At 44.9% G+C, this 23,563-nt stretch overlaps 2 protein-coding genes across 4 annotated transcripts in view; one reads left to right on the forward strand and one right to left on the reverse strand.

The window, feature by feature from the left end:
- On the forward strand, nucleotides 1-19,931 carry LOC142378631 (STE20-like serine/threonine-protein kinase). The gene is made up of 18 exons (XM_075463358.1): nucleotides 1-887; nucleotides 4,155-4,319; nucleotides 6,531-6,579; nucleotides 6,862-7,011; nucleotides 7,926-7,998; nucleotides 8,103-8,297; nucleotides 8,384-8,465; nucleotides 9,254-9,385; nucleotides 10,176-10,925; nucleotides 11,002-11,132; nucleotides 11,263-11,386; nucleotides 12,129-12,308; nucleotides 14,260-14,389; nucleotides 15,324-15,448; nucleotides 15,538-15,729; nucleotides 15,824-15,949; nucleotides 16,036-16,149; nucleotides 18,562-19,931. The coding sequence occupies exons 1-18, from the start codon at nucleotides 738-740 to the stop codon at nucleotides 18,706-18,708; spliced, it is 3,015 nt and encodes a 1,004-aa protein (XP_075319473.1). The 5' UTR covers nucleotides 1-737; the 3' UTR covers nucleotides 18,709-19,931.
- LOC142378630 (uncharacterized) overlaps nucleotides 19,253-23,563 on the reverse strand; it is a 21,633-nt gene continuing 17,322 nt past the window's right edge. For 2 of the 3 annotated variants that reach the window (XM_075463356.1, XM_075463354.1), the window contains exons 45-53: nucleotides 23,402-23,536; nucleotides 23,257-23,322; nucleotides 22,906-23,043; nucleotides 22,240-22,413; nucleotides 20,887-21,051; nucleotides 20,655-20,804; nucleotides 20,520-20,573; nucleotides 20,376-20,411; nucleotides 19,253-20,296 (exon numbers count right to left, since the gene is read on the reverse strand). In XM_075463356.1, coding sequence (XP_075319471.1) covers nucleotides 20,247-20,296; nucleotides 20,376-20,411; nucleotides 20,520-20,573; nucleotides 20,655-20,804; nucleotides 20,887-21,051; nucleotides 22,240-22,413; nucleotides 22,906-23,043; nucleotides 23,257-23,322; nucleotides 23,402-23,536 — 968 coding nt within the window. In that variant the 3' untranslated portion in view covers nucleotides 19,253-20,246. The remainder of the gene's footprint in view (nucleotides 20,297-20,375; nucleotides 20,412-20,519; nucleotides 20,574-20,654; nucleotides 20,805-20,886; nucleotides 21,052-22,239; nucleotides 22,414-22,905; nucleotides 23,044-23,256; nucleotides 23,323-23,401; nucleotides 23,537-23,563) is intronic. The other variant, XM_075463357.1, reaches the window with a different exon arrangement.

A 23,563-nucleotide genomic window follows, 5' to 3' on the forward strand; every position in this document is an offset into this window, starting at 1 on the left:
AGTGTTCTGTTTGAACGTCTGTTGTGTTAATGTTTTGTCCCCCGCACGGACGAGGGCAGCAAAAGACTAAAATTACCCCGCCAACTGTCAAACACGAGGAGCACGAAGAAAGAAAAGAATCGGAGGCGCGCGCAGTGTCCGTGAACGCGCACTGATACTAAATCCGCTAGACTTCCAAACCCGTCCCGCACTGTGGAATGATGATGACTGTTTTTTTAACGTTTGAACAAATGTTATTTTACGGACAACCTTAACGCGTTTTAACCACCCAGGGAACTAATGAGTTACTTTGACGGAAACAACGACAGAACTCATACCGACGTTTTTTCGTCTTTTTTTTTTGTCTTTGTTGGAGAAAAAGCCCCACAGGGTTTTCGGGCCAGTGGGTCGTTAGAGGAGTTGGAACAACGACGATATTTCCGTTACAGTTGCTTCTTTGAAACGAAGTCGTATGTAGACGCTATTTAAATGCTACTATATGGTCAGGTTAAGCCTTATTTGTTATTTTAGGGTTTAACGGTGGCCATGATGTGCGAAACAGCTACTCGGTGGACTGGTCAAAGCAGTGTCAAAGGCTAAGCTAGGTCTTGATCCGAACTGTTATGAAAGCTGCCCTCTGAGTTGATATTTATAACTATCTCTACACCTGTGTCACGCCATAGTCTTATGCCGAAACATCTGGACCCTTCGGCTGAATACTTTTAAGAACTTTCTAATTTAATGAGCCAGGAGACACAATGTCGTTTTTTAACTTCCGTAAAATATTTAAATTGGGAGCAGAGAAGAAGAAGAAACAATACGAAAACGTCCGCAGAGATGAAAATCCAGAGGAAATATGGGAAATAATAGGTGAACTGGGAGATGGAGCCTTTGGAAAAGTGTTCAAGGTAGGCACAGTTTCTCAGTTTTCTTTTGCGTTTTTGTTGTTGTGTCCCTCTTATTCCCTGTTATAACTATTGATGAACCCTCACACAACATGCCAGCAGTGTCACTTAGTCAGGACTGTACATTTGTTGTGACCCACCCACCACTCCATCTCATCAGCCTCTTTCTGTCAGCACTGCTGTCAAATATACAAACATATAAATTAGAAGTACACCTGCTTTCACTGATATGGTTATTATTAAAATAATCTTGTCCTTAAATTTTGTAAAATTGAGTTTAAACCAAAAAGGCAAAAGCAGTGAGTGAAATACTAACTGAACCCTTACTGCTTCCACAGGAATTAAGAGGGTAAGTAGCAACCAGGTGCTGCTGATCAATGCACTCTTTGCTACAGGCCTCAGTTAGCATGTTAAAGGTTAAAGTTCATGACAGCACAGTTAGAAAAAGGCTGAACAAGTATGGCTTGTTTGGAAGGGTTGCAGGAGAAAGCCTCTTCTCTCTAAAAAGAACATGGCAGCACAGCTTAGGTTTGCAAAGCTGCATCTGAACAAACCACAAGACTTCTGGAACAATGTCCTTTGGACAGACCAGACCAAAGTGGAGATGTTTGCTCATAATGCACAGCAGCACGTTTGGAGGAAACCAAACACAGCATATCAGCACAAACACCTCATACCAGCTGTCAAGCACGGTGGTGGAGGGCTGATGATCTGGGCTTGTTCTGCAGCCACAGGACCTGGGCACCTTGCAGTCATTGAGCCCACCATGAACTCCTCTGGATACCAAAGTGTTCTAGAGTCAGATGTGAGGCCGTCTGTCCGACAGCTAAAGCTGGGCTGAAACTGGCTCATCAACAGGACAAAGATCCCAAACACAGCAGCAGATCTACAACAGAATGTGTGAAGAAGAAAAGAATCAAGGTGTTGCAATGGTCCAGTCAAAGTCCAGACCTCAGCCTGACTGAGATGCTGTGGTGGGACCTTCAGAGAGCTGTGCAGAAACCAATGCTGCAAACCTCAATGAGCTGAAGCAACGCTGGAAAGAAAAGTGGGCCAAGATTCCTCCACCACCATGAGAGAGACTGATAACGTCACACAGGAAACCATTACTTCAGCTCACTGCTGCTGAAGCTGCTGGATCAGGGGTTCACTTAGTTTTTCACACACTGCTTCTGTGTTTTGTCTCAGTTTTAGTTAAATAAATTAAAGCACGATGTAATATATCAAGTTATTTTGTTCCTCTGAAGTTGAACTAACTTTTTTAAGACCAGAGGGTTTAATAGAAAAGGGGTGTTTTTTATTTTATATTCTTTATATTTAGTTTGTTTTAGTCCAGCTCCAAAAAGTTTCTGTTCCGATTGTGTTCTTTGTAGCCAAATCTTATTTTTAGACCTGTTTATTAACCTAGATTTCATGATAATATATCACATTTGATATTCTTCCACATTTCGTCACATGTTGCCAATCCCAAATGTGAAATAAACCAGTTTAGGTCTGTTTTGGTAAAGTACCAAAACAGACCTGGTTTCATTTATTGAAAAGTCCAAAACCAAAGAGAAGTTGGTTCTCTCTTAAAGGTGCCATGGCATGAAAATAAATGGAGGCTTTTATTTATTTTTATAGGCTTTAGTGGTCCCCTAATACTGTATCTGAGTTTTGTTCCCCCAAAATTCTGCCTTGGTGCAGAATTACAGCCAGTCCCAAAAATGAGCTTTCCTTAGGATCCTCAGAATGAGCTGTTTAGGGTCTGCAGCTTTAAATGCAGATTAGGAGGAGAAAGGCGGAGCAAAGATTGCTCTGGTCTGCAAAGATGCACGTAGCGCGAGTCATTTCAATCAGGGGAAAGGCAGATATCGTGCGCGCCATAACACCAACAGCAGGACGGCTATCAAAACAACAAATAAGTACACAACACACGTGTTACAGTAAATGAGTTGTCCACTTGCATACCTCATGCTATTTACCGTTACATTAGCGACAGTGACTGAGCTATTAGCTGCAGAGCTAACAACACAGACAGACTGACCGTTTTGACTCTGGAACCATGAATGAATCATTATCCTGATGAAATGCACTGAATTTGCGGATTCATTGTTCTTCAGGAAGCTTGAAGTAGGGGGTTTTGGTCTAAAATGAGCGAGCTAACCATCTCATGGGCATGCAAACACCTCCAACGGCCCAGTTGATGCTATTAGCTGCATAGCTAACGATACAGACACTTTATTGTGGTAACAAGCTATGTAACTATACTGTACATACAGGAAAGCAACACAATTATAGAGCGTTAAATTTCTTACTTGTCCGAGGTTTGTAGTTGGGCCAAAGAGAGTTGGTACTGATCCAGGGTTAATTTTCAGACGTTTGGCAAGGCCAGCTCGGTATTGGCCCAAGTTCTGGAAACATTTGTCGGTGAAATGTTTGGCGCACACATAGAAAAAACAAAATCCGTCCTCTGGCTCTTTAGAGGTTCTGATGCAGGAGCTCTAAACAGATTTTTTACATCCATGTACAGCGCAATGAGCTGTGGGCGGGGAAAGGCAGTTTTGGCATAGCCATATATGGGCTCTGGGGGGAAATAACCTCGACGTCATATGAGGCAGCTTTCCCGATCAGGCCATCTGCATGGTCAAAGGCGGAGAATAATTTCCAGTGCATGGTTTAGGTCTATCGTCCTTTTTAGCCACTGGGGGACCGCAGGCAGGCTAGAGGAACTCATAATAATGTTAAACAACCTTAAAAAGTGAAAATTTCATGCCATGGCTCCTTTAAATATTTAATCCTTTAGCATCAGTTAGCAGAATTTGCAGGTTAATTTCATCTGAATTGACTGACTTGTTTTATTGGCAGTACCACTCGGGTCCAAGTCTGCAAATAGTAAAATGGAGTTGTGTTTATAAATCTGGGCTGTGGGCCATCCCAGCTTCATGTACCACAGGGGCAGTAACAGCACTCTGTTGGTCAGAGTGACTCTCAGACTGTATCCTAACTAGATCACAGAGCTTTATGGATTTCTAAACGGCGTGCATGGCTGCCTGTGGAACGTGGGCATGTCACCAGGAAGTGGCTGCATCCTACATCGCAGCAGCGACTTCATTGAGCACATCCTGTCTGCAAAGAAGCCAAAACAATCAGGAGGGGTTTCCACTTTAATGAGATATGTCACATGTTCTGTTGACATTTTCGGGCCATGTGACTGCCCTCTTGTTGACCCGGGAAAAAAAACAATACTTTGTAGATTTATAAACTGCCCAACAATATTTTCACCTACAGGCTCGGAACAAGCTGACGGGCATCCTCGCTGCTGCCAAAGTTATTGATACCAAGACTGAGGAGGAGTTGGAGGACTACATGGTGGAGATTGACATCCTCGCCTCCTGTGACCACGAAAACATTGTCAAACTGCTCGATGCTTTTTATTATGAGAGCAAACTGTGGGTGAGTGTGTTGTCGAGCTGTTTGGAGCGTCAGTGTAATGTGTTTCCTGCTATACAAATCCCAATTCAGAAGGAAAGAAGTTATTTAAAATAGCAAGTTGGTTTATGGAAGCCTCCCTCTGCAACATAAAAAACATCCACTGTTTTTTTGTTTTGTTTTAAGCTGGTGCACCATAAAACCCACATTAATCATGCAGCATTCATATCTCTGACCCACATTACAATACTTCCTTTACCACTGAAGTTATCGAACAATAATGTGGCCAAAGTTCACAGGAGCAGCAGAAACAAGCAGCTTTGAAGCTGTTAATCATCATACCGGGTTTATAATCCGTCTACTTCTGATATCTGATTTCTTTTGCCTACCGATGTGGAACACACTTATTGTAAGTCTGCAAAATGACCATAATGTAACGTAATGTAATGTAATGATATGAAGCATTTTTAAATATCTTTGTTTTTCACTGGAGACGGTAATATGAACCAAAGATTCAGATATATCGCACCACCATTTCAGTATCGGTGATGACTGCTGTATGCACGGATTAGTCTCTCTCTTATCCAAGTAAAGTCGCAGTGAACGCTTCCTTCAGTGCATACGGTTAAGTGCAGATATAAAACAGGGCGTGCAGAACCAGGGGCAGAAACATCACAAATTGACCTTTGTGAGTCGGCACACAAACATCCGAAAAAGACAGTCGGGCCATTATTAACTCCCCTGATCAGCTGAGTATTTAATTTCAGTTCAGTGTAGAGCGCTCTGCCATATTCCTCTCCATTGTCCTCAGGACAATGACAGCAGCCTGATGGAGGTAGATTTTTATCAAGGCCTGTGTGGCACCTGTTCATGCAAATAGGAGAGAGCATCCAGGACATTTCCTTCTCCCAATAAAAGAATTCATTCTGTAAAATCCCAGAAGGGCCCAGAAAATGTCTTACTTGATAGCTGCAGACTGAATCTGTTGTCTCCCTTTTTCACAACAACACTTTAAAGGCTGTCATGTCATTTCTGTGCTGCTGCTGCCCCAAAATTTGGATGTGAATTCACATCCAGCCACATCCTCCCTCTGTGTGCCACATGAATGAGTTGGAAAATATGTGGATGCATAGTTCTCTATGCATTTGTGTGTGTGTGTGTGTGTGTGTGTGTGTGTGTGTGTGTGTGTGTGTGTGTGTGTGTGTGTGTGTGTGTGTGTGTGTGTGAAATAAACAAGTGGGAGAGGAAGCCACAGCTTTGGCCTGTGGTTCCTCTCTGCCCGCTGCTTCTCTGAAAATCCACTGTGGAGGCCATTGTACAACGGCAGAGCCTCTAAAACAACAGCACGCCTACAGAGAAACACTAGAACCGTGTGCGTGTTGAAAAGTCAAGACTGCTCTAAGACTTGAAGCATTGTGTTTCCTGTAAGAGCTTTGTTGTTGGAAGTGAAACAGTCTTGAAAAGCTCAACTAAGCTGAGGAATACCACAGAAGCTCGATGTTTCGCTGCTTTTGATCTGAAGACATTGGGGAAAAAAATAATAATAAATTTGTTTCTCAATGGTTTGAAATTACAGAAGTGCAGCTTTGCTTCCCTTTTTCTTAAGAGTGTAACTCTGCTTCCTAAGTCACAGCAGGGGACCGACTGAACGTCATGCTGCTTTTAATCTCAGCAGAGACTCCAGGTGCTTCGTTTTACCTGCTGCACATTATGCTCACCTCTTTCCCAGGTGCTGTGTCCATAGATACTCTAATCCTATTTGCAGAATAAGGCCTAAGGTCTGGCGGTATAGCTAGCAAGCTACATAACAGCTGTGAGAAACCTTTTCCACAATGTGGCCCCAACTGGGCCAATCCTCTTACATCAACAGCCATACTGAAAGCTCCTAAATACCTGTAAGACTGGAGAGTATTTCATTGACACGGGCTGGGTGGAGGTTCATTCTCAAATTGTTTTATCCGAGCGAGTAGTTTGGGAGCGCGGTTATGAGCTCATTTGAATTTTTTCTGAGTAAACAGAGGAGAGTATTTCTCTCTGAACCCAAGAGCCTTCCATACCTTCATGAAAGAGTTCAACCAACACATCGCAGCTTCATGAACAATCAGCTCTCATCTCTGTTTCAGATGCATTTTGGAGCATAGATCACGGCTGATAATTCAGTTTTTATTATGTTCTGTTTGACACGAAGAAATGCACATGGTAACACTCTTCCCTTTTTTTTCCTCTCGTCGGCAGATTCTCATTGAGTTCTGTGCGGGAGGGGCAGTGGATGCCGTCATGCTCGGTGAGTCAGCGTTTCCACTTTGCACGCCGGTTATAACACCAACGAGGAACCCGTTCACATCGTTGCCCAAACCAGCAGAAAGGAAAAAGCCAGTTTAAGACATTGTAAAAACATCAGTAGACCACCCACATGTTGGATTTATCCTTCTGCAAGACCATAAATGTGGCTTAACCCACATTACCACCTATGATTAGGCTGTATTGGAGTTCTGTAGGGTGAGGTGTTCTAACTAACTGTGACCTTCCCCCCCTCCCCCCCCCCCCCCTCCCCCCCCCCCTTTAGAACTGGAGAGACCCCTGACAGAGCCTCAGATCAGGGTGGTGTGCAGACAGACTCTGCAGGCTCTCGTTTACCTCCACGAAGGCAAAATCATCCACCGAGACCTGAAGGCAGGCAACATCCTCCTCACGCTGGAGGGGGACGTCAAGCTGGGTGAGGACAAATTAACATCCAGCCTTTAACCTGCATCACACTGGCTGCATTTGTTCAGTTTAGTCGGACTCATCTCGGTTAAGGAGGTTTTGTTGCCTCAAGATCTACTTATTAAATATTTTTTTACCTTTAAACATCACAGTTTTGCAACATGGACCCGATTGTGGCCGAAAGTGTGCAAGTTTTCCTCACGTGAAAGTCGTTGATTGATTGTTCACCTTCCGGCTCCGTTCCACTCCTCACAGTGAACGATGGCGACCGAGAGAGAAATACTGTTGTTGGAGTTGGAGCTTATTGATATTGAAATGCAAATAATTTTGACCAAATGTTGACCAGCACACAGTAAACTCTTTCCAAAATGGCGGTGTTGTTGTTGTGAGAGGAAGGAGCTAAACCAGAAAAGTGATTCCAGAAATGATGTTGTTAGCCGACCAATCACAACGCTTGCGGTCTCCGCGAGTCTCCGTCTCCTCGGCGGATAGACAGGAATTTTGGCCGACACTCTCCGGAGACGCTCTCCGTAGGCGACCATAAATCAGCCTTTACATATGAATATGAGGCTTTTATACACAACAGCGATTGTTTGGTCCTGCCATCCACAGCAGATGCAGTAATTCAATGTTCTTGGAGGGTATGAGTCACTGAGAGATGATACACAGCAAGCATTTTGTTCCATGACGTAACACACAGAGGTGCTGGGACACTCAGCTGTTTCTCATGATGCCACAGAGTGACGCCATCATGCAAGTATAAGCAGGGTCTCAGTACAGCACCGGGCAGAGTTATTTTAGGGTATTTTCATGATTGCATCATCGTCTCAGCATCTTAAGACTTCAGTTTTGTTTTCTGAGGGTTGTTTGAGGGTGATGTTTCACTGAGTAATTTCTGTTTTGTTTTAATCATATGCCTTCCAGCTGATTTTGGTGTGTCTGCCAAGAACACCAAAACACTGCAACGAAGAGACTCTTTCATTGGAACTCCTTATTGGTGAGTGGAACATTGCACAAAAACATTTTCTTTTTGAGAAAAAGGAGGATCTCTGCCGAGTGTACTGTCTCTTTTTTAAAAATCTCCTTTTTACCGTCTTCCAGGATGGCTCCCGAAGTGGTGATGTGCGAGACTTCCAAGGACCGTCCATACGACTACAAGGCTGATATCTGGTCCCTTGGGGTCACCTTGATTGAGCTGGCACAGATTGAGCCGCCCAATCACGAGATGAACCCCATGAGAGTCCTGCTGAAAATAGCCAAGGCCGATCCTCCTTCTCTGATGCAGCCGTCACGCTGGTGAGTCGCAGCGTGGACGTTTGAGTTAGTTTTTATAGTTCATCTTTGGCAGTTTCACCACCTGATTTATGACTTGTACCTTTCAGGTCTGCAGATTTTAGTGATTTCCTGAAGCGGTGCCTGGACAAGAACGTGGATAACAGATGGAGCGCACCACAGCTTCTACAGGTGCCTCAATTCTAAATGTTTCTCTAACGAAAGCTCCCAACACTTATCAGTTCTCCCACTTCCACAAGCCACTCGAGTCATATGACCCTCACTCCCCAGCCCACACCCATGCACCACCTGCCATGAGTAAGCAGGTACTCAGGTCTCAGATACTGAACCGTCTGCCCTGCCAGATCTGCCAGTCATCCTCCTGGCCTTGAGCTGACGTAAGCAGAGCAGGCTTTTCTTTTTCCGTTGGGTTTAACGCGCTCGGCCAGGTCAGAGCCACTTACTTACTGTTCAGAGCGCCTGTGAGGACACATTCTCACGCACACACTGGAAATACTGCACCACACTGCTTCTGAGGGATTGCTTTACACAGGAACGCTCGATGGGCTTGAAAATACAAAACAGCGGGCTGCCCCCAATGAAGGTTTTGATATCGAAGAAGCTTCACATTATCAGGCCAGCGATAGAATATGTGCAGCAGATTTCTAAGCCAAAGAAGGTGAGGTTGTCAGAGGATGTGGATGTATTTTATTGCTTTGTTTGTGGTGGAATACTTTCAGACTGTTCAGCCACTGTTGGCTGATGTGTGTTTGAGTTGCTGTGGAGGTTTTTGTCATGCTGTGAGCCTTTTATATGTCACATTCTGTGGGATTAGGTGTCAGTGGGGTGCCTTTAGTCTTAAGAGTCCTTAAATACTTTTCTAAGTGAAAATCTGGGCTCACGTTGTGTCCGTTGGTTGTTGGCATTTAAATGAACTCACTAACATTTGATGGGGCGGGTTTTCTTTTCGTTGTGCGCAGCATTCATTTGTGTCGACTGTGGCTGATAGCAAGCCACTGAGGGAGCTGATAGCAGAGGCGAAAGCGGAGGTCACCGAGGAGATTGAAGAGCACAAAGAGGAAGAAGAGGAAGAAGAAACAGAGGCACATCTGGTGAGTAGATATTTACTTAAATCAAAGAGTATCTTCACAGAAGTTGATCAAAATGAAAAGGTTAGAGGCCGGCTGATTGGCCCTTCAAATAAATCTCTTCTGTATTACACCTCTGTATAATTACACGTTTTAGTGAGTTAAATATATTAATACATGAGTTTACTTGTACTCTTTAAATCATTGGTCACCTTTTTCTTACGGTTGTGCAGAAAAGTTAATATCCAACATTAATAAAAGTACTAAAAACACATTTCTGGACGCACTACACTTCCTGGAATTTGACCTTGTTTTGTAAACGGAGGACATCACAGCGGTGAGTGGTTAACATCCTCAAGAGGAAACAGTCAGCTGATTATCCAGCTGTTCAGATAAGGTGGCAGAAATATGAATCACTTCCTCTGATCAGAACGTTCTGAATAAAATCCGGTGTGAGTTGGCAGTTATACGGACGACTAATCACTATGAACTTGTGCAGATATCTGTGATACATATTGTGGATTATGATCTTGCCCAAGTAGATCCTCGTGTGATCTCGGGCCACGATTACCAACCTTAATCGGCTCGAGTTTGGCCTCAAAAACTGGTTCACCTTTAGATGCTTTTAAAGTTTTTAATGTAATAGAGAAGGAATGCTGTTGTCCTTTTTGGCATTAGATATACCTCAGCTTATATTAGTACAGCTGCTGTGGCTCTTCAGGGGAACTATGGAAGAGGAGAACTGAAAAAGATACACAGCAGCTTTGTTACAAATAACATCCTAACTTCTCTGTCGTGTCCTCCTTCGCTTCAGGGTCACAAACGCGCCCCGTCTGATGTCAGTGTTGCCAGCTCGGAGGATGAGAAGACCCCCCTCTCTCCCTCCAACTTGGAATCGGTCCCTGAGAAGATCGAGCCCATCCCGCCCGTGCCCGCCCCGACTGAGCTTCCTGTTGCCAACCATGTGGACATCAGCTTTGTAGAGGAGCCTGCTGCTGAAGAGCCCACAGAGCCCACTTTAACTTCAAACACTCCAGTTAAAGACGAAGAAGCTGAACAGAAACCATCAGAAGAAATAGTTCCAGAGGCTGATGTTGCATCACCAAAACCCGAGACTGAAGCAGAGGTACCCTCTAAGGAAATGCAGCTGCTGGAAATAAACGCTGAGGATGAAAAGGAGGTGGACACAGCAGAGGAGGTAGACACAGCAGAGGTTCCAGAGGCCTCTGAGCCTCCTCAGGAGGAAAACACGCCTGTTGCAGAGGAACCAAACACTCCAGCGGAGGATGAGGAAGAAGACCGATACAAACATCTAAAAGTTACTTTGACTCTCCCAGAGCAAGATAAAGTCATCCTAAAAGAGGAGAACGGAGAAAAGCCCGCAGAAAAAGACCAAACAAATGCTGAGACGGAGAAGACGGTGCCAGACAAAGCTAAAGATGACAAAGAGAGAGATTCGGATTCAGGAAGCGGCTCAACTGCAGATAACAGCAGCGTAGACCTGAATCTGTCGATCTCGAGCTTTTTGTCCAAAACAAAAGAGCCTGGATCTGTTTCTACTCAGGTAACCTACAGAGTCTCCCACAGCTCACACAGGTCGTTAGACAGAATCTTTTCTAAACTCTTTGTTGTTTACTCAGGACGCCAAGCGTCACAAGAAGACGCTGAAAAAGACTCGCAAATTCATCGTGGATGGTGTGGAAGTCAGTGTAACGACTTCAAAGATCATCACTGACAACGACACCAAGAACGAGGAGATGAGATTCCTGAGGTAGTTTCCCCGACTTCATTTGCATAGACAGGCTGCAGTTTCATGCAAATAATATGAAAACCACTTGACTGTGAGAGGTTAGTCTAATCTTAGCTAACATGCTTTTTCCCTCTTTTTACTTCCCGTCCAGGCGACAGGAGCTGAGGGAGCTGCGTCTCCTGCAGAAGGAGGAGCAGAGAGCTCAGCAGCAGCTCAGCAACAAGCTGCAGCAGCAGAAGGAGCAGATCTACCGCCGCTTTGAACAGGAGACCACGGTGAGGCCTTACACCGTCTAACCAGTACCAGCATCAAAAGCAGGCGCTACTTTGGTCCCTGAAGTGTGGATCATGCCCTGCCGACATGATATAATCAACTTCCTGGTCCCGACTCATCACGAGCAGTACAACCTCGAGCCAAAGCCCCACATTGATGGAGGAAGTCCTTTCATAGATGCTCACGTGTAACATAATACTGTGCTCTAAGTGTTATTAAGTACTACAGATCTGAACAGTGGTGGAGTAGACAGAAGAATATATGAATAGCTGAATAAATCATATTTATGTGACGATAAATGTCAGTAAAATCAATGAAAAAGAGTTAAAAACAGAAATGAATGAAGGGAGAAAAAACCAGAGAAGTAAAAATGTTTGATGGAATCAAAATGAAATAAACGATTTCAGGGAATAAATTCAATACAATGTAAAGGAAATGATACAGAAATAACCTAAAAATAAATAAATTCAAAATATTCCAATTTAAGAGCGAGTGTCAAAGTAAAGAAATAGTGATATTAACACAAACTTAAGAATGAAAGCAGAGAAATTGATTTCTTTAAGATTCGGTCCAGTTGCTCTGCGTCAGCGGAGCAGCTAGTTGGTCTGACAGACATCAGATTTCTCTGTGGAAGCATAATTCCACCTGAATTAATTATAGATTTGGGAGGCCCATGATCTGCATGTGAGAGATGCGAAAACAGGTGCTGCAGTAACAGAACTAATGTCAGCCTCTGTTCTCCAGAGTAAGAAGCGTCAGTACGACCAGGAGGTGGAGAACCTGGAGCGACAACAGAAGCAGACCATCGAGAGGCTGGAGCAGGAGCACACCAATCGGCTCCGGGATGAGGCCAAGCGCATCAAAGCCGATCAGGAGAAAGAACTGTCAAAGTACCAGAACATGCTGAAGAACCGCAAGAAGGAGGTGAGACGCTTCTCGTTTCCCGTCCCCTCCTTCATCCACGCGCAGGCCTTCCAAAGCACACGGTGGTGTGTAATGTTCCCATTCACAGGAGGTTGTTCTGCCTCCTGGAGCCAGACGGAGGTTAAATCAGTCTAATTTGTTTTCTTATGTAGTCCCAATCTGTTCACAGCTCTCTGATTTGAATTCCATCTTGTCGATGGCTGCACTGCTACCGAGCAAACAGGAGGCAGGACTTTCTCCAAAGCATGTGACGAACGCTATCATGAAGCGTATTAAAGAAGATATTATTCACAGGAGGTAACGAGGATCAGTGGGTTTTGCGTTTCGACATATTCCGCAGAAACAGGTGGATCTCTTTCATCTCCTCAGTTTGTTGCTGTTTGCAGTGTGTGTGAGCAGCACGTAGAGCACTGTGTGGGAGTATAATGTGCTGCGATCCACAGGGAGTGGCCGTGTTATGATTCAGTCCTTTTGAGTTGTCGTCGTGCACACTGTGCAGGATGCAAGTGAAACCTCTGTGTGGGTTTGATGTCTCCTCGGGTTTGGAGTCTGGCCTCTTTGCTTTTGTCTGTCATTGGATGAATCATCGCTCTCTTTGTTCAGGCTCTCGTCTTTTTTAAAGCAGATCTGGGATATCAGTGAATCTCACTCATTCTCACTCAAAGAGGTGTGTTTATTTTTTGCTTGTTTCTCCTTACAGCTGTTTTCTGTTCTCAGAATAGCAACTGGAAGTGGCCTCTGTTCTGTTCTGTCATCTCTTCTCCAAAATAGGATTCTAACTTTACAACCTGTAAGGTCATTTGCAGACTTTAAAGTACAACTCGCATGTTAAAGTCTTGGAACACGACATGTCTGTGTGTGCACTGCAACAGCAATTAGTTTGATGTCTCAGCTCTGCAGATTAACCACCAGATGCTTTCGATGCTGAGGACATCGAATGAGTCTGAGAGGTGTGAAAGAGACCAGGAAAGAGCAAGGATAACGGGACATATCGCCCATCGGATAGAAAATAATTTGTGGTGTGAAGGGAAGCAGCCCCAGGCTCGACTGGCAGGCTGTGAGTTATATAACACGCTGTATAACAAAGCAAAGCTATGTTTTGTTTGTTCTGCCCAGGACGACCCGCTAACTTTATCAGTCGTACAAAAAGCTTTCTGTCTCCTGCGCCGTACAGAGGGATGTTTGTTGCTGTTTGCTTTGCCAACAACATGCAGCCGGGATCTCTTCCCACCGGGTCCCCGTCTTGTCATACGGACACGTGATTCCACCAACCTTACCTGCTTTGTAGCAGGTGTTTGTGGTCGTGAGCGACAGGCTGGATGCCTCTGACTGAGCTGCTGAAATAACCTTTGAACAAACTCTGCACCGGGCCGCGGTTTGTTCCAGGTCTGACTCTGGAAAACCGAACCAGCTCCAAACAGCAGCAGACTGGAGCTTTTCCGGGTTTCCCAACATGATGTTGTGTTGTCCCTGTGGGAAGGAAACGCAGAGGGATACACATGACCGCCTTCACTTTGCTCCTCAGGAGGCAGATTTTTGTGTGTCGCTCGGTTCCCTTTGATGTGTTAAATGTCAGACTCTCGTTACTGTATTTATTAGTTAAGCTCAGATTAATGTGACTGACCAGCAGGTGACTGGTAATTATTACCAGGTGTTACTGTCTGGTTCATCGGTCAAGCCGTGCTTAGTCTGACATAAACTTGGCAGAAAGCCTGCAAACAACACTAAACGCATAAGTACACACACACACACACACACTCATCTGGCCTCAGAAGTCCTATCCTGCTTAACGTCTTGATGAAGGTTTTGTACGAAGATGTGAGTCCAGAAATGGATTCGGTCCCTTTTTTTAGTCACCCAAGATGTGACAACAACAACGCTGTCTTGCGTCTGTTTCCCCTCAAAGATACTGGACCTGTTGTCCTCATGATGCGTTTCCCTCTCTGTCCAGGAGCAAGAGTTCCTCCAGAAACAGCAGCAGGATCTGGACAGCGCCCTGAAGAAGATAATCCAGCAGCACAAACACGAGCTGGCCACCATCGAGAGAGACTGCCTCAACCACAAGCAGCAGCTCCTCCGAGGTAAAGATCAGTCCCTCGCAGGGCCCTACGCCACAGTTAAACTTAAAGGAGTGTAAAACTCAACCTGTATTCATTGGAGTTCAAATTCAGAATGTGTGATATCACCAGTGAAGTTGCATTTCAACCAGCAAATTCCTTCAAAGATACGGGATAGACGATGCAGTCTAATACCACAGAGACGCAGCAGCCTTGATTATAAAAAATGAACATTTTAATGTTCGGTATCATCTCCTCATTTATTCTGGAGAGCTGGAATAAATGTCTGACTTTGCAAAGAGGAACAAATATTTTCTGCTAGCCCCACCCTAAAGGATTAACTGTAAGAGGCTCAGAAGAGCCAAAAAAAACTCCCCCGGGACAGCACACACCCCCAGCATGGTCTGTTCACTCATACCGCAGCCTGAGGACTAGAACCACAACAGCCTCCACCCCCCCAAGCCAGAAGACCATTGAGGTCAGTTTGGGTGTAGAAGTCTGACTGCAGTTGGAGAACAAATGTAACAGGATTCCGTCCTATGTGCACTGTAGTTTATATCTGAATGGCAATAAAACTCCTAAACGGTCCCCCCTGCTGTCGCCTTTACTAACTGGCAGCATTAGCTTCCTCATTAGAGGCAAATGGCTGGATATCTGAGATCCTTTAACCTTCTCGCTTCTTCTGTTTCCAGCAAAAGCTCTTTATGAGCTACAGCCTCTCGTGACTGGGTACGGTTTGCATTTCTGAGAAGTGTTATTTGTGCAGCTCGAGGAATATTAAGGGTGGGATTAAGTCCCAGGCGGTGTTAATGCTGCTCACTCAAAGAGGCTGCAGGAATGTGCGCCTCAGAGTTGCTTTCAACTGAAGTCAGTTTCGATCACGTCTTTAGGCTCGGAGCTTAAAAGGTGGTGATGTTCCTCCTTAATTAGCCTCTTCCTCTTGTGTGTGTATCCACAGCGCGGGAGGCTGCGATGTGGGAGCTGGAAGAGCGCCATCTGCAGGAGAAACACCAGCTGTTCAAACAGCAGCTCAAAGACCAGTACTTCATGCAGAGACACCAGCTGCTCAAGAGGCACGAAAAGGTACTGTAAATGTTACAGTGTTTCACTCATCTGGGGGAGACGACTCATACGGGGGTACTTTAACGCTGACCGGCCTGTGCCCTGAGCAGGAGATGGAGCAGATGCAGCGCTACAATCAGCGTCTCATCGAAGAGATGAAAAATAAACAGACGCAGGAAAGAACCCGACTGCCCAAGATTCAGCGCAGCGAGGCCAAGACACGCATGGCCATGTTCAAGAAGAGCCTCCGCATCACCGGAGCCATCATCACCCTCGAGCAGGAGAGGGAGAAAGTAAAGCAGGTGAGACGCTCCCCTCAGGATGGCCAGTCCTTCAAAGTACTGAAAAAGAAGGAAAATGGGCAAGTGAAGGTTACGTGTGTGTCTGTGTTTCCAGTTTGCAGGTCAGGAGGAGAAGAGGCAGAAGAACGAGAGGCTCCATCAGCAACAGAAACATGAAAACCAGATGAGAGACCTGCAGCTGCAGTGTGACGCCAACATCCGAGAGCTCCAGCAGCTCCAGGTTAGCATTTTAAAGATACCAAAGCACTGAGGCTGTATTTAAAAAGAAAAAAGTACCCCAGCTCCGTGTGTGTGTGTCTGTCTCAGAACGAGAAGTGCCACCTGCTGATCGAACACGAGACCCAGAAGCTGAAGGAGCTGGATGAGGAGCACAGCCTGGAGCTGAAGGAGTGGAGGGAGAAGCTGCGACCCAGGAAGAAGGTGAAGTAGATGGATGAAAAGCTTCCTCCAGTCACTCAATTACAAAAAGATCCTCAATGCAAAGGATGCTAGCAGAGAACAGAATTAAGCTAGCAGAGGACAGAAGGGAGCTAGCAGAGAACAGAAGGGAGCTAGCAGAGAACAGAAGGATGCTAGCAGAGAACAGAAGGGAGCTAGCAGAGAACAGAGGGATGCTAGCAGAGAACAGAATTAAGCTAGCAGAGAACAGAATTAAGCTAGCAGAGAACAGAAGGAAGCTAGCAGAGAACAGAAGGGAGCTAGCAGAGAACAGAAGGATGCTAGCAGAGAACAGAAGGGAGCTAGCAGAGAACAGAAGGATGCTAGCAGAGAACAGAAGGGAGCTAGCAGAGAACAGAAGGATGCTAGCAGAGAACAGAAGGATGCTAGCAGAGAACAGAAGGAAGCTAGCAGAGAACAGAAGGATGCTAGCAGAGAACAGAAGGGAGCTAGCAGAGAACAGAAGGATGCTAGCAGAGAACAGAAGGAAACTAGCAGAGAACAGAAGGGAGCTAGCAGAGAACAGAAGGGAGCTAGCAGAGAACAGAAGGGAGCTAGCAGAGAACAGAAGGGAGCTAGCAGAGAACAGAAGGATGCTAGCAGAGAACAGAAGGAAGCTAGCAGACAACAGAATGAAGCTAGCAGAGAACAGAAGGGAGCTAGCAGAGAACAGAAGGGAGCTAGCAGACAACAGAAGGATGCTAGCAGAGAACAGAAGGATGCTAGCAGGGAACAGAAGGGAGCTAGCAGAGAACAGAAGGATGCTAGCAGAGAACAGAAGGGAGCTAGCAGAGAACAGAAGGATGCTAGCAGAGAACAGAAGGGAGCTAGCAGAGAACAGAAGGAAGCTAGCAGAGAACAGAAGGGAGCTAGCAGAGAACAGAAGGATGCTAGCAGAGAACAGAAGGAAGCTAGCAGAGAACAGAAGGAAGCTAGCAGAGAACAGAAGGAAGCTAGCAGAGGACAGAATGAAGCTAGCAGAGAACAGAAGGGAGCTAGCAGAGAACAGAAGGGAGCTAGCAGACAACAGAAGGATGCTAGCAGAGAACAGAAGGATGCTAGCAGAGAACAGAAGGGAGCTAGCAGACAACAGAAGGATGCTAGCAGAGAACAGAAGGAAGCTAACAGAGAACAGAAGGAAGCTAGCAGAGGACAGAATGAAGCTAGCAGCGGACAGAAGGGAGCTTGCAGAGAACAGAAGGATGCTAGCAGAGAACAGAATTAAGCTAGCAGAGAACAGAAGGAAGCTAGCAGAGGACAGAAGGAAGCTAGCAGCGGACAGAAGGGAGCTAGCAGAGAACAGAAGGATGCTAGCAGAGAACAGAATTAAGCTAGCAGAGAACAGAAGGAAGCTAGCAGAGGACAGAAGGAAGCTAGCAGTGGACAGAAGGGAGCTAGCAGAGAACAGAAGGGAGCTAGCAGAGAACAGAAGGATGCTAGCAGAGAACAGAAGGGAGCTAGCAGAGAACAGAAGGAAGCTAGCAGAGAACAGAAGGGAGCTAGCAGAGAACAGAAGGGAGCTAGCAGAGAACAGAAGGGAGCTAGCAGAGAACAGAAGGGAGCTAGCAGAGAACAGAAGGGAGCTTGCAGAGAACAGAAGGGAGCTTGCAGAGAACAGAAGGGAGCTTGCAGAGAACAGAAGGGAGCTTGCAGAGAACAGAAGGGAGCTTGCAGAGAACAGAAGGGAGCTAGCAGAGAACAGAAGGAAGCTGAGGCAACTTGTGTTTATCGTGTTGGACAAATAGTGGCTAATTTCTGTTGAAATGTCACCAGAACTGCCCGCTATCAAATTGTCTCTAATGTGCCTCTGCTCATCAGAGCAGCTTCAGCCTGGATTATGTTAATGGGAACTAATATTCTGAGTCACATCAAAGTCCAACCAGAATAAAAAACAGCTAATTTTATCAGACCATGTTGTATCTGTAACATCAGAGACTGCTGGTTAAGGTGTCGCGTTAACTGCTGTTATTCTGAGTCACTGTGTTGTCTGATAACAGACAATAAAACAGGAAATAAGAAGCTTTATTAGGATTTCAGCTGCATTAAAATACAGTTAATGAAAGCAGAGACAGTCGGAGAGAAGCTAACAGATGTTGACACAGCTGGATGCTAGTTCGAAAGCTAATACCTGCTGTTCTATAGTCCTGTTATCAACATCAAATACATTTTTTGGCCATATCTCGCAGCCCTAGTTGTGGCTTTACGTACAAGCTACTTCATAATATAAATGTTTCTCTTTTAAATGATTATTACTGCAAAAGTATTTCTTATCTGGTTAATCGATTACTTAGATAATCATCTGCTGCAGCCCTATAACCTTTGTTCACTGAGCGGGTCGGGTCATTTTATGGTATGACTTAACCTGAGGAAGAATCTCACGTGTCCGTCCCGCAGGCGCTGGAGGACGAGTTCGCCAGGAAGCTGCAGGAACAGGAAGTGTTCTTCAAGATGAGCGGCGAGTCAGAGTGCCTTAACCCCTCCGCCCAGAGCCGCATCTCCAAGTTCTACCCCATCCCCACCGTCCACTCCACCGGATTTTAAGGTGAACGCCACCAACAAATGCACGAGGACACGAGAACGCGCGCTCAGAGGACGGCAACAACCCGGGACACCCAATCTTCTGCTCAACGTTCTTTTTGAAGGATGTCAGTTTTTTTTAAGCACTGAAGTGAAGTCGGTCTGATTGAAGTATCTTTACAAACTATCCAGTGCCTGTAGAATTTGACAGTTTTGGCTTTTGAATCTGATCTTTATTTGCTGCTCGACGTTTCTCTCATTTAGACTTTTTGCACTACAAAAAGCATTTTTATACCACTCCATGTGGTCAAAGAATGTATTCTAAGACATTTTTACAGGCGCTGCAGTTACAGGATTGGTGAGACGGTATATTTCCATGAGATCATGTACATGTGAGTCGTAGAGTTGTAGCTTGTGATAGGTTCAGATAATCTCATGCATGATTCTGGTGAAGCGTTTCTCTTCAGAATGCCTTCAGTTTTTAACTCAGGTTGTATGAAGAATTCGAGAAGGTGTGAAGACAAAACGTCACCGATGGAGGAAATAACTGGTTCCATAAAGAAAGGTTCGGTTTTATGTTTTTAATCAGTCAGAAGTCTTTCCAGGAGCAACATCAGGGATGCAGGAAGAATACAGAACCTCACTGATGATGATGATGATGATTCTGGAAATGATGGGACATTTGGGGCCCGACAGGCTTTCTGTTCACACAGTTTAACAGTTTTCATTCATAGCTAATAGCCTTAATACTTAAGATATACTGTAAGCCTGTTCCAGCCGCCTTTAAAGACGTTTCTCTGTTCAAACTGAAACACGAACAACTCGACGCATTTTTCAGATTCTGGCCGATTTATTTAGAACAATTGAAAAGAAACAAAATGGACCTGACTGGTTTAGGTCATCTTGACATCATGATGGGTTCGTTTATCATCTCATTTTCTATACGATTGGCTGTTGTGAGTTGTGTTATATACAAAGAAGGAAAAAAAAAAAAAAAAGGAGTGCTGTGCACCTTTTACAAAACTTTCTCAGTAGCTATTTATACAAAAGCTTCTCAGCCACATGAAGGTTTTCAGCGTACAAACTTAGAATTGAAATCAGTTCTGCTTCTTAAATTCAGAATATTGATGAAATAATAAAAACATATCAAAATCATTATGCATTTTTAAAAAATATACATGTATAGTTTGTAGAACGCTTGTGTAATGTTCTCTTTTTTTTTTTTTTTCATTTTGCTGTAAATAAACTATTTCCTCTCTTCTCACATTGATCCTCTGTGGTAACACACACACACACACACTCTAACTACAATCAGTCTGATCCGATCAGAAAATGCCCACAAGTATAAAAATGTAACAGGAAGTCGGCTCATTTAGTCCCACAAAACAGAAGACGTCCCCCACAAATGCCCCTCAGTACAGTGTATCTCACTCTATCTGTGATTAGCATAAAGTTGGGTGGATAAAACCCTTAAAGTAGAAAAATACAGCTATAAAACATCAAACTTGTGCATCGGTTTATTCCCCGCAGGCCACTGACGTCCCAGTTCAGCCTCTCGGCTCTCAAACACCAGTGTCCCTCTTCTTTTTAGTCATCAACAGTGGGATTTCACCTGAAATGTGACAAGAGGGTCAGTTAAAGCTGCAATTAGAGCTGTACTCAGGATTTTTCAGCTGCATTTCCTCTGTCACCTCTTGGTCCTCTTTCTCCCGGACGCCCAGGATCGCCTGTGGAAACACCTTCTGTGTCAGAATATCATGAACTAATCTTTTAGATGCAAATATATAAATTAACTTCTAATATGAAGGATTTCAACCAATATTCTCACACTGTACCTTTCTCTCCTTGTGGTCCTGGTCTCCCAGGTTGTCCCTCAATGGCTCCGTGTGCTGTGGAGGATAAATCCAGTTATTGCAGAGTATCTCACATCTTTTAGCTGCTTTCCATGTTTGGTGGTAAACGTTCTTTACTTTTCATGTATTCTATTATGTCTGTGGTGATGTTTGTGGCAGAATCGAACAGATAGCTAAATCCTGGTGGACCCGGAGGACCAGGTGGCCCCTGGGGTCCCGGGATGACACGTCCATTGTGCTCTTCAAAGTCACGCAGGAGACCATAAGCTGCGAAATAAAGGGAAACGTTTGAGACAAATGCCCATCAGCACACCGCGGGCTGAGAAAATAAAACAATGAACTCGCCTACATTTGATGTAATCGGTTACTTTTACAGCAACACTGAAGAAGTCGACGCTGTCGGAGTCCCAGTCTTTGGTTCCAGGCACTCCTGGCTCTCCCTTGTGTCCTGCAGGTCCAGGAGGACCTGGTGGGCCAGGAGGTCCAAACATAGCTCCATTCAAACCATTGTCACCTGCACAAAAAGAAAAAATCTGTCATATATATTCACAATTTGAGCTGAATCAAACAGCCAACATGCTGCATGCTCTGTGTGACTCTCCTTATAACCCATCAGATGCGTGAAACGTGCAGGACCCGAGATTATCGATGTTTTAAAGGTGACATATTATGAAAAATCCCCTCTTTCTGTTCCTGGGAACACATATTCGGGATATAACTCCCCAAAAACACAACCCTGGCATGTTTTTTAGTGCACCTTTGTTTGAAAGTTCCTCATTTAATGAGCCAATCCAATGTTCAAAAGTACTCCTTAGGTTGACTCCGCCTCCTCTGCTAAGCCCCGCCCACTCACATCCACCCTGCTGGACGGATGAAGCCAGCTTCTGGTGGAAATGTTCTGCTGTCAGCTGCACTGAGGAGCATGAATCTTCCATCCAGCAGCACCCTCAGAGGATATCAGAGCCCAGTGGATAAACTCTATCTGAGGCTAATGTTCCAGCAGAGTTAGCTAACTGTGGATGTGCAGCAGCCACTTTTCATCCCACTGTTTTAACAACTTGGTCCAGTTCAACGCTGGACTGAAGAAGCTGAGCCACAAAGAGGGATCAGTTCCAACTCTCAGAGCCTGAACTTCAGAGCAGGGAAATGGAAGCATCTGAGAAATAACTCCTCATGGTTTATTTATTGACTTATTTTCTCCTTTAGCAGCAGCTAACGCTAACAGCTGAGCTAATGAAGATGACGTACAACAACTTCTGAGGAGTTATTGCTGCTCCTTTCTGAAAGATGAACATTATTGTTCCCACATTACTTTGTTAGCTGAAGCTTTCTGGCTGAACGGTTCCGTTCTGTAACTCATTGACCTGCAGCTGTGTGGATAAGGTATGTTTCCAACACAACACCGGTCCTCTCCTCGCTCTCGCTGCTACATTGAACATCATGTACCGCTTTCTGTGTGTTAATATAACATTATCGGCATGTTTCTGGTCCCCTCGTCCAATTGGAGGGGTGGACTAGCCACTTAACTCACCAGAGGGGCGAGGTTGGGCACTCATTGAGTCTCCACCCTGAAAACGAGTGTTGCAGCAGATCTGCCTCAGAAGGGTTCAGACAAAGGCCACTGTAGGCCAACGCCTGTCTCACATTTCAATAAAACCTCAGAAAATTGTGTCAGATCGTTAAAAACTGCATAATATGTCACCTTTAAACTGGTTTAAGGTTCCTTTAAACTCACTCCTGGCGTATTCTTGTTGCTCAGCTTTCAGTATGTCTCTGTTGGCGTTGTCAGTAAAGGAAACCAGTCGACCAATAGGACCAGGGGGGCCCTCGGGTCCAGGAGGTCCAGGTGGGCCTGGAAGGCCTTTCAAGGAAACACCTGTTGGAGGTCGTACACACATCCTCAGATTCCACAAATCTTCATCACAGATTTCTAAAGTTATCTTTCTAGGTAAATGTCACAGATTGGAACACTGTCCAAAAATGTTTAAAGCACATGAAAATGGGGGAAAAGTGGAAATGCAGGTAGAAGGCAGAAGGTTTTGTGGAAAAATACACCACCACACACTTTTTTTTTTTGGTCATAAAAGCATAGAATAAACAGCGTAAGCTACTAAAAATGACCTGACTTAAATTACCAGGAACCTATAAGATGCTAATTCCACTGTAAAGTGTCTCCAGAGGGGGGCAGTATATAGGCTACATTGCTACTGTTCAGTAGAAGAAGTTGTCGTCCTAACTGAAAACAATCCTCGAGGAGGAAAAACCAACAACTGTGATCGACCTGGATTTGATTTAACGTTTCATAAACACGTGAATAAACGTTATTCATCTGTTGTCACCCTGAATGTTACACTCATGCCAAACTCACTTTGAAGGTAGTCTCGGATGTCTGAGCTGATGTAGTTCCCAAATCCTGGTGGTCCAGGTGGTCCTGCTGGTCCAGGGGGACCCTGTGGCCCTTGAAAACCTGGCGGACCTTGAGGGCCAACCAGATGTTGAAACCCACCTATTTACATAACAAACACATGTTAGTTTAGAGTGTAAATAATTTATTCATGCATATAAAACCTATGAGCTACGAATTTAGGCACAAATAACAATGAACCTTGACCTGAAACATGATTAAATTACATTCTGCGTATTTGAGCTTTAGCCTATTATCAGGCTAAGGCTCTTCGGCTAACTAAGAGGCTTCCTGTGTTATTGTTCTGTTTCTTACTTGTTATCAGGTTCCCAGGAGGTCCAGGAGGTCCTGGAGGTCCAGGAGAACCTACCATGCCCCTCTCTGGTAACAGACAGGACCCACAGTCAAGCACAACTCTTGGATACTGTTGGTCACATGTAAGACCATCTGTAACACTCACCTTTCAGGAGATTGAAGACACGTTCAGCCACCTCGTTAGTGTCAAAGGTGTAACCGCCGTAGCCTGAAGATCCTGGAGGTCCTGGTGGTCCTGGTGGACCAGGAGGACCTGCAACGTACGCCCTCACATCCTCTCCTGGACACAGATTGTTGACAGTCAAAA

The sequence above is a fragment of the Odontesthes bonariensis genome, chromosome 4, assembly GCF_027942865.1.
Source record: "Odontesthes bonariensis isolate fOdoBon6 chromosome 4, fOdoBon6.hap1, whole genome shotgun sequence".
Taxonomy (NCBI): Eukaryota; Metazoa; Chordata; class Actinopteri; order Atheriniformes; family Atherinopsidae; genus Odontesthes; species Odontesthes bonariensis.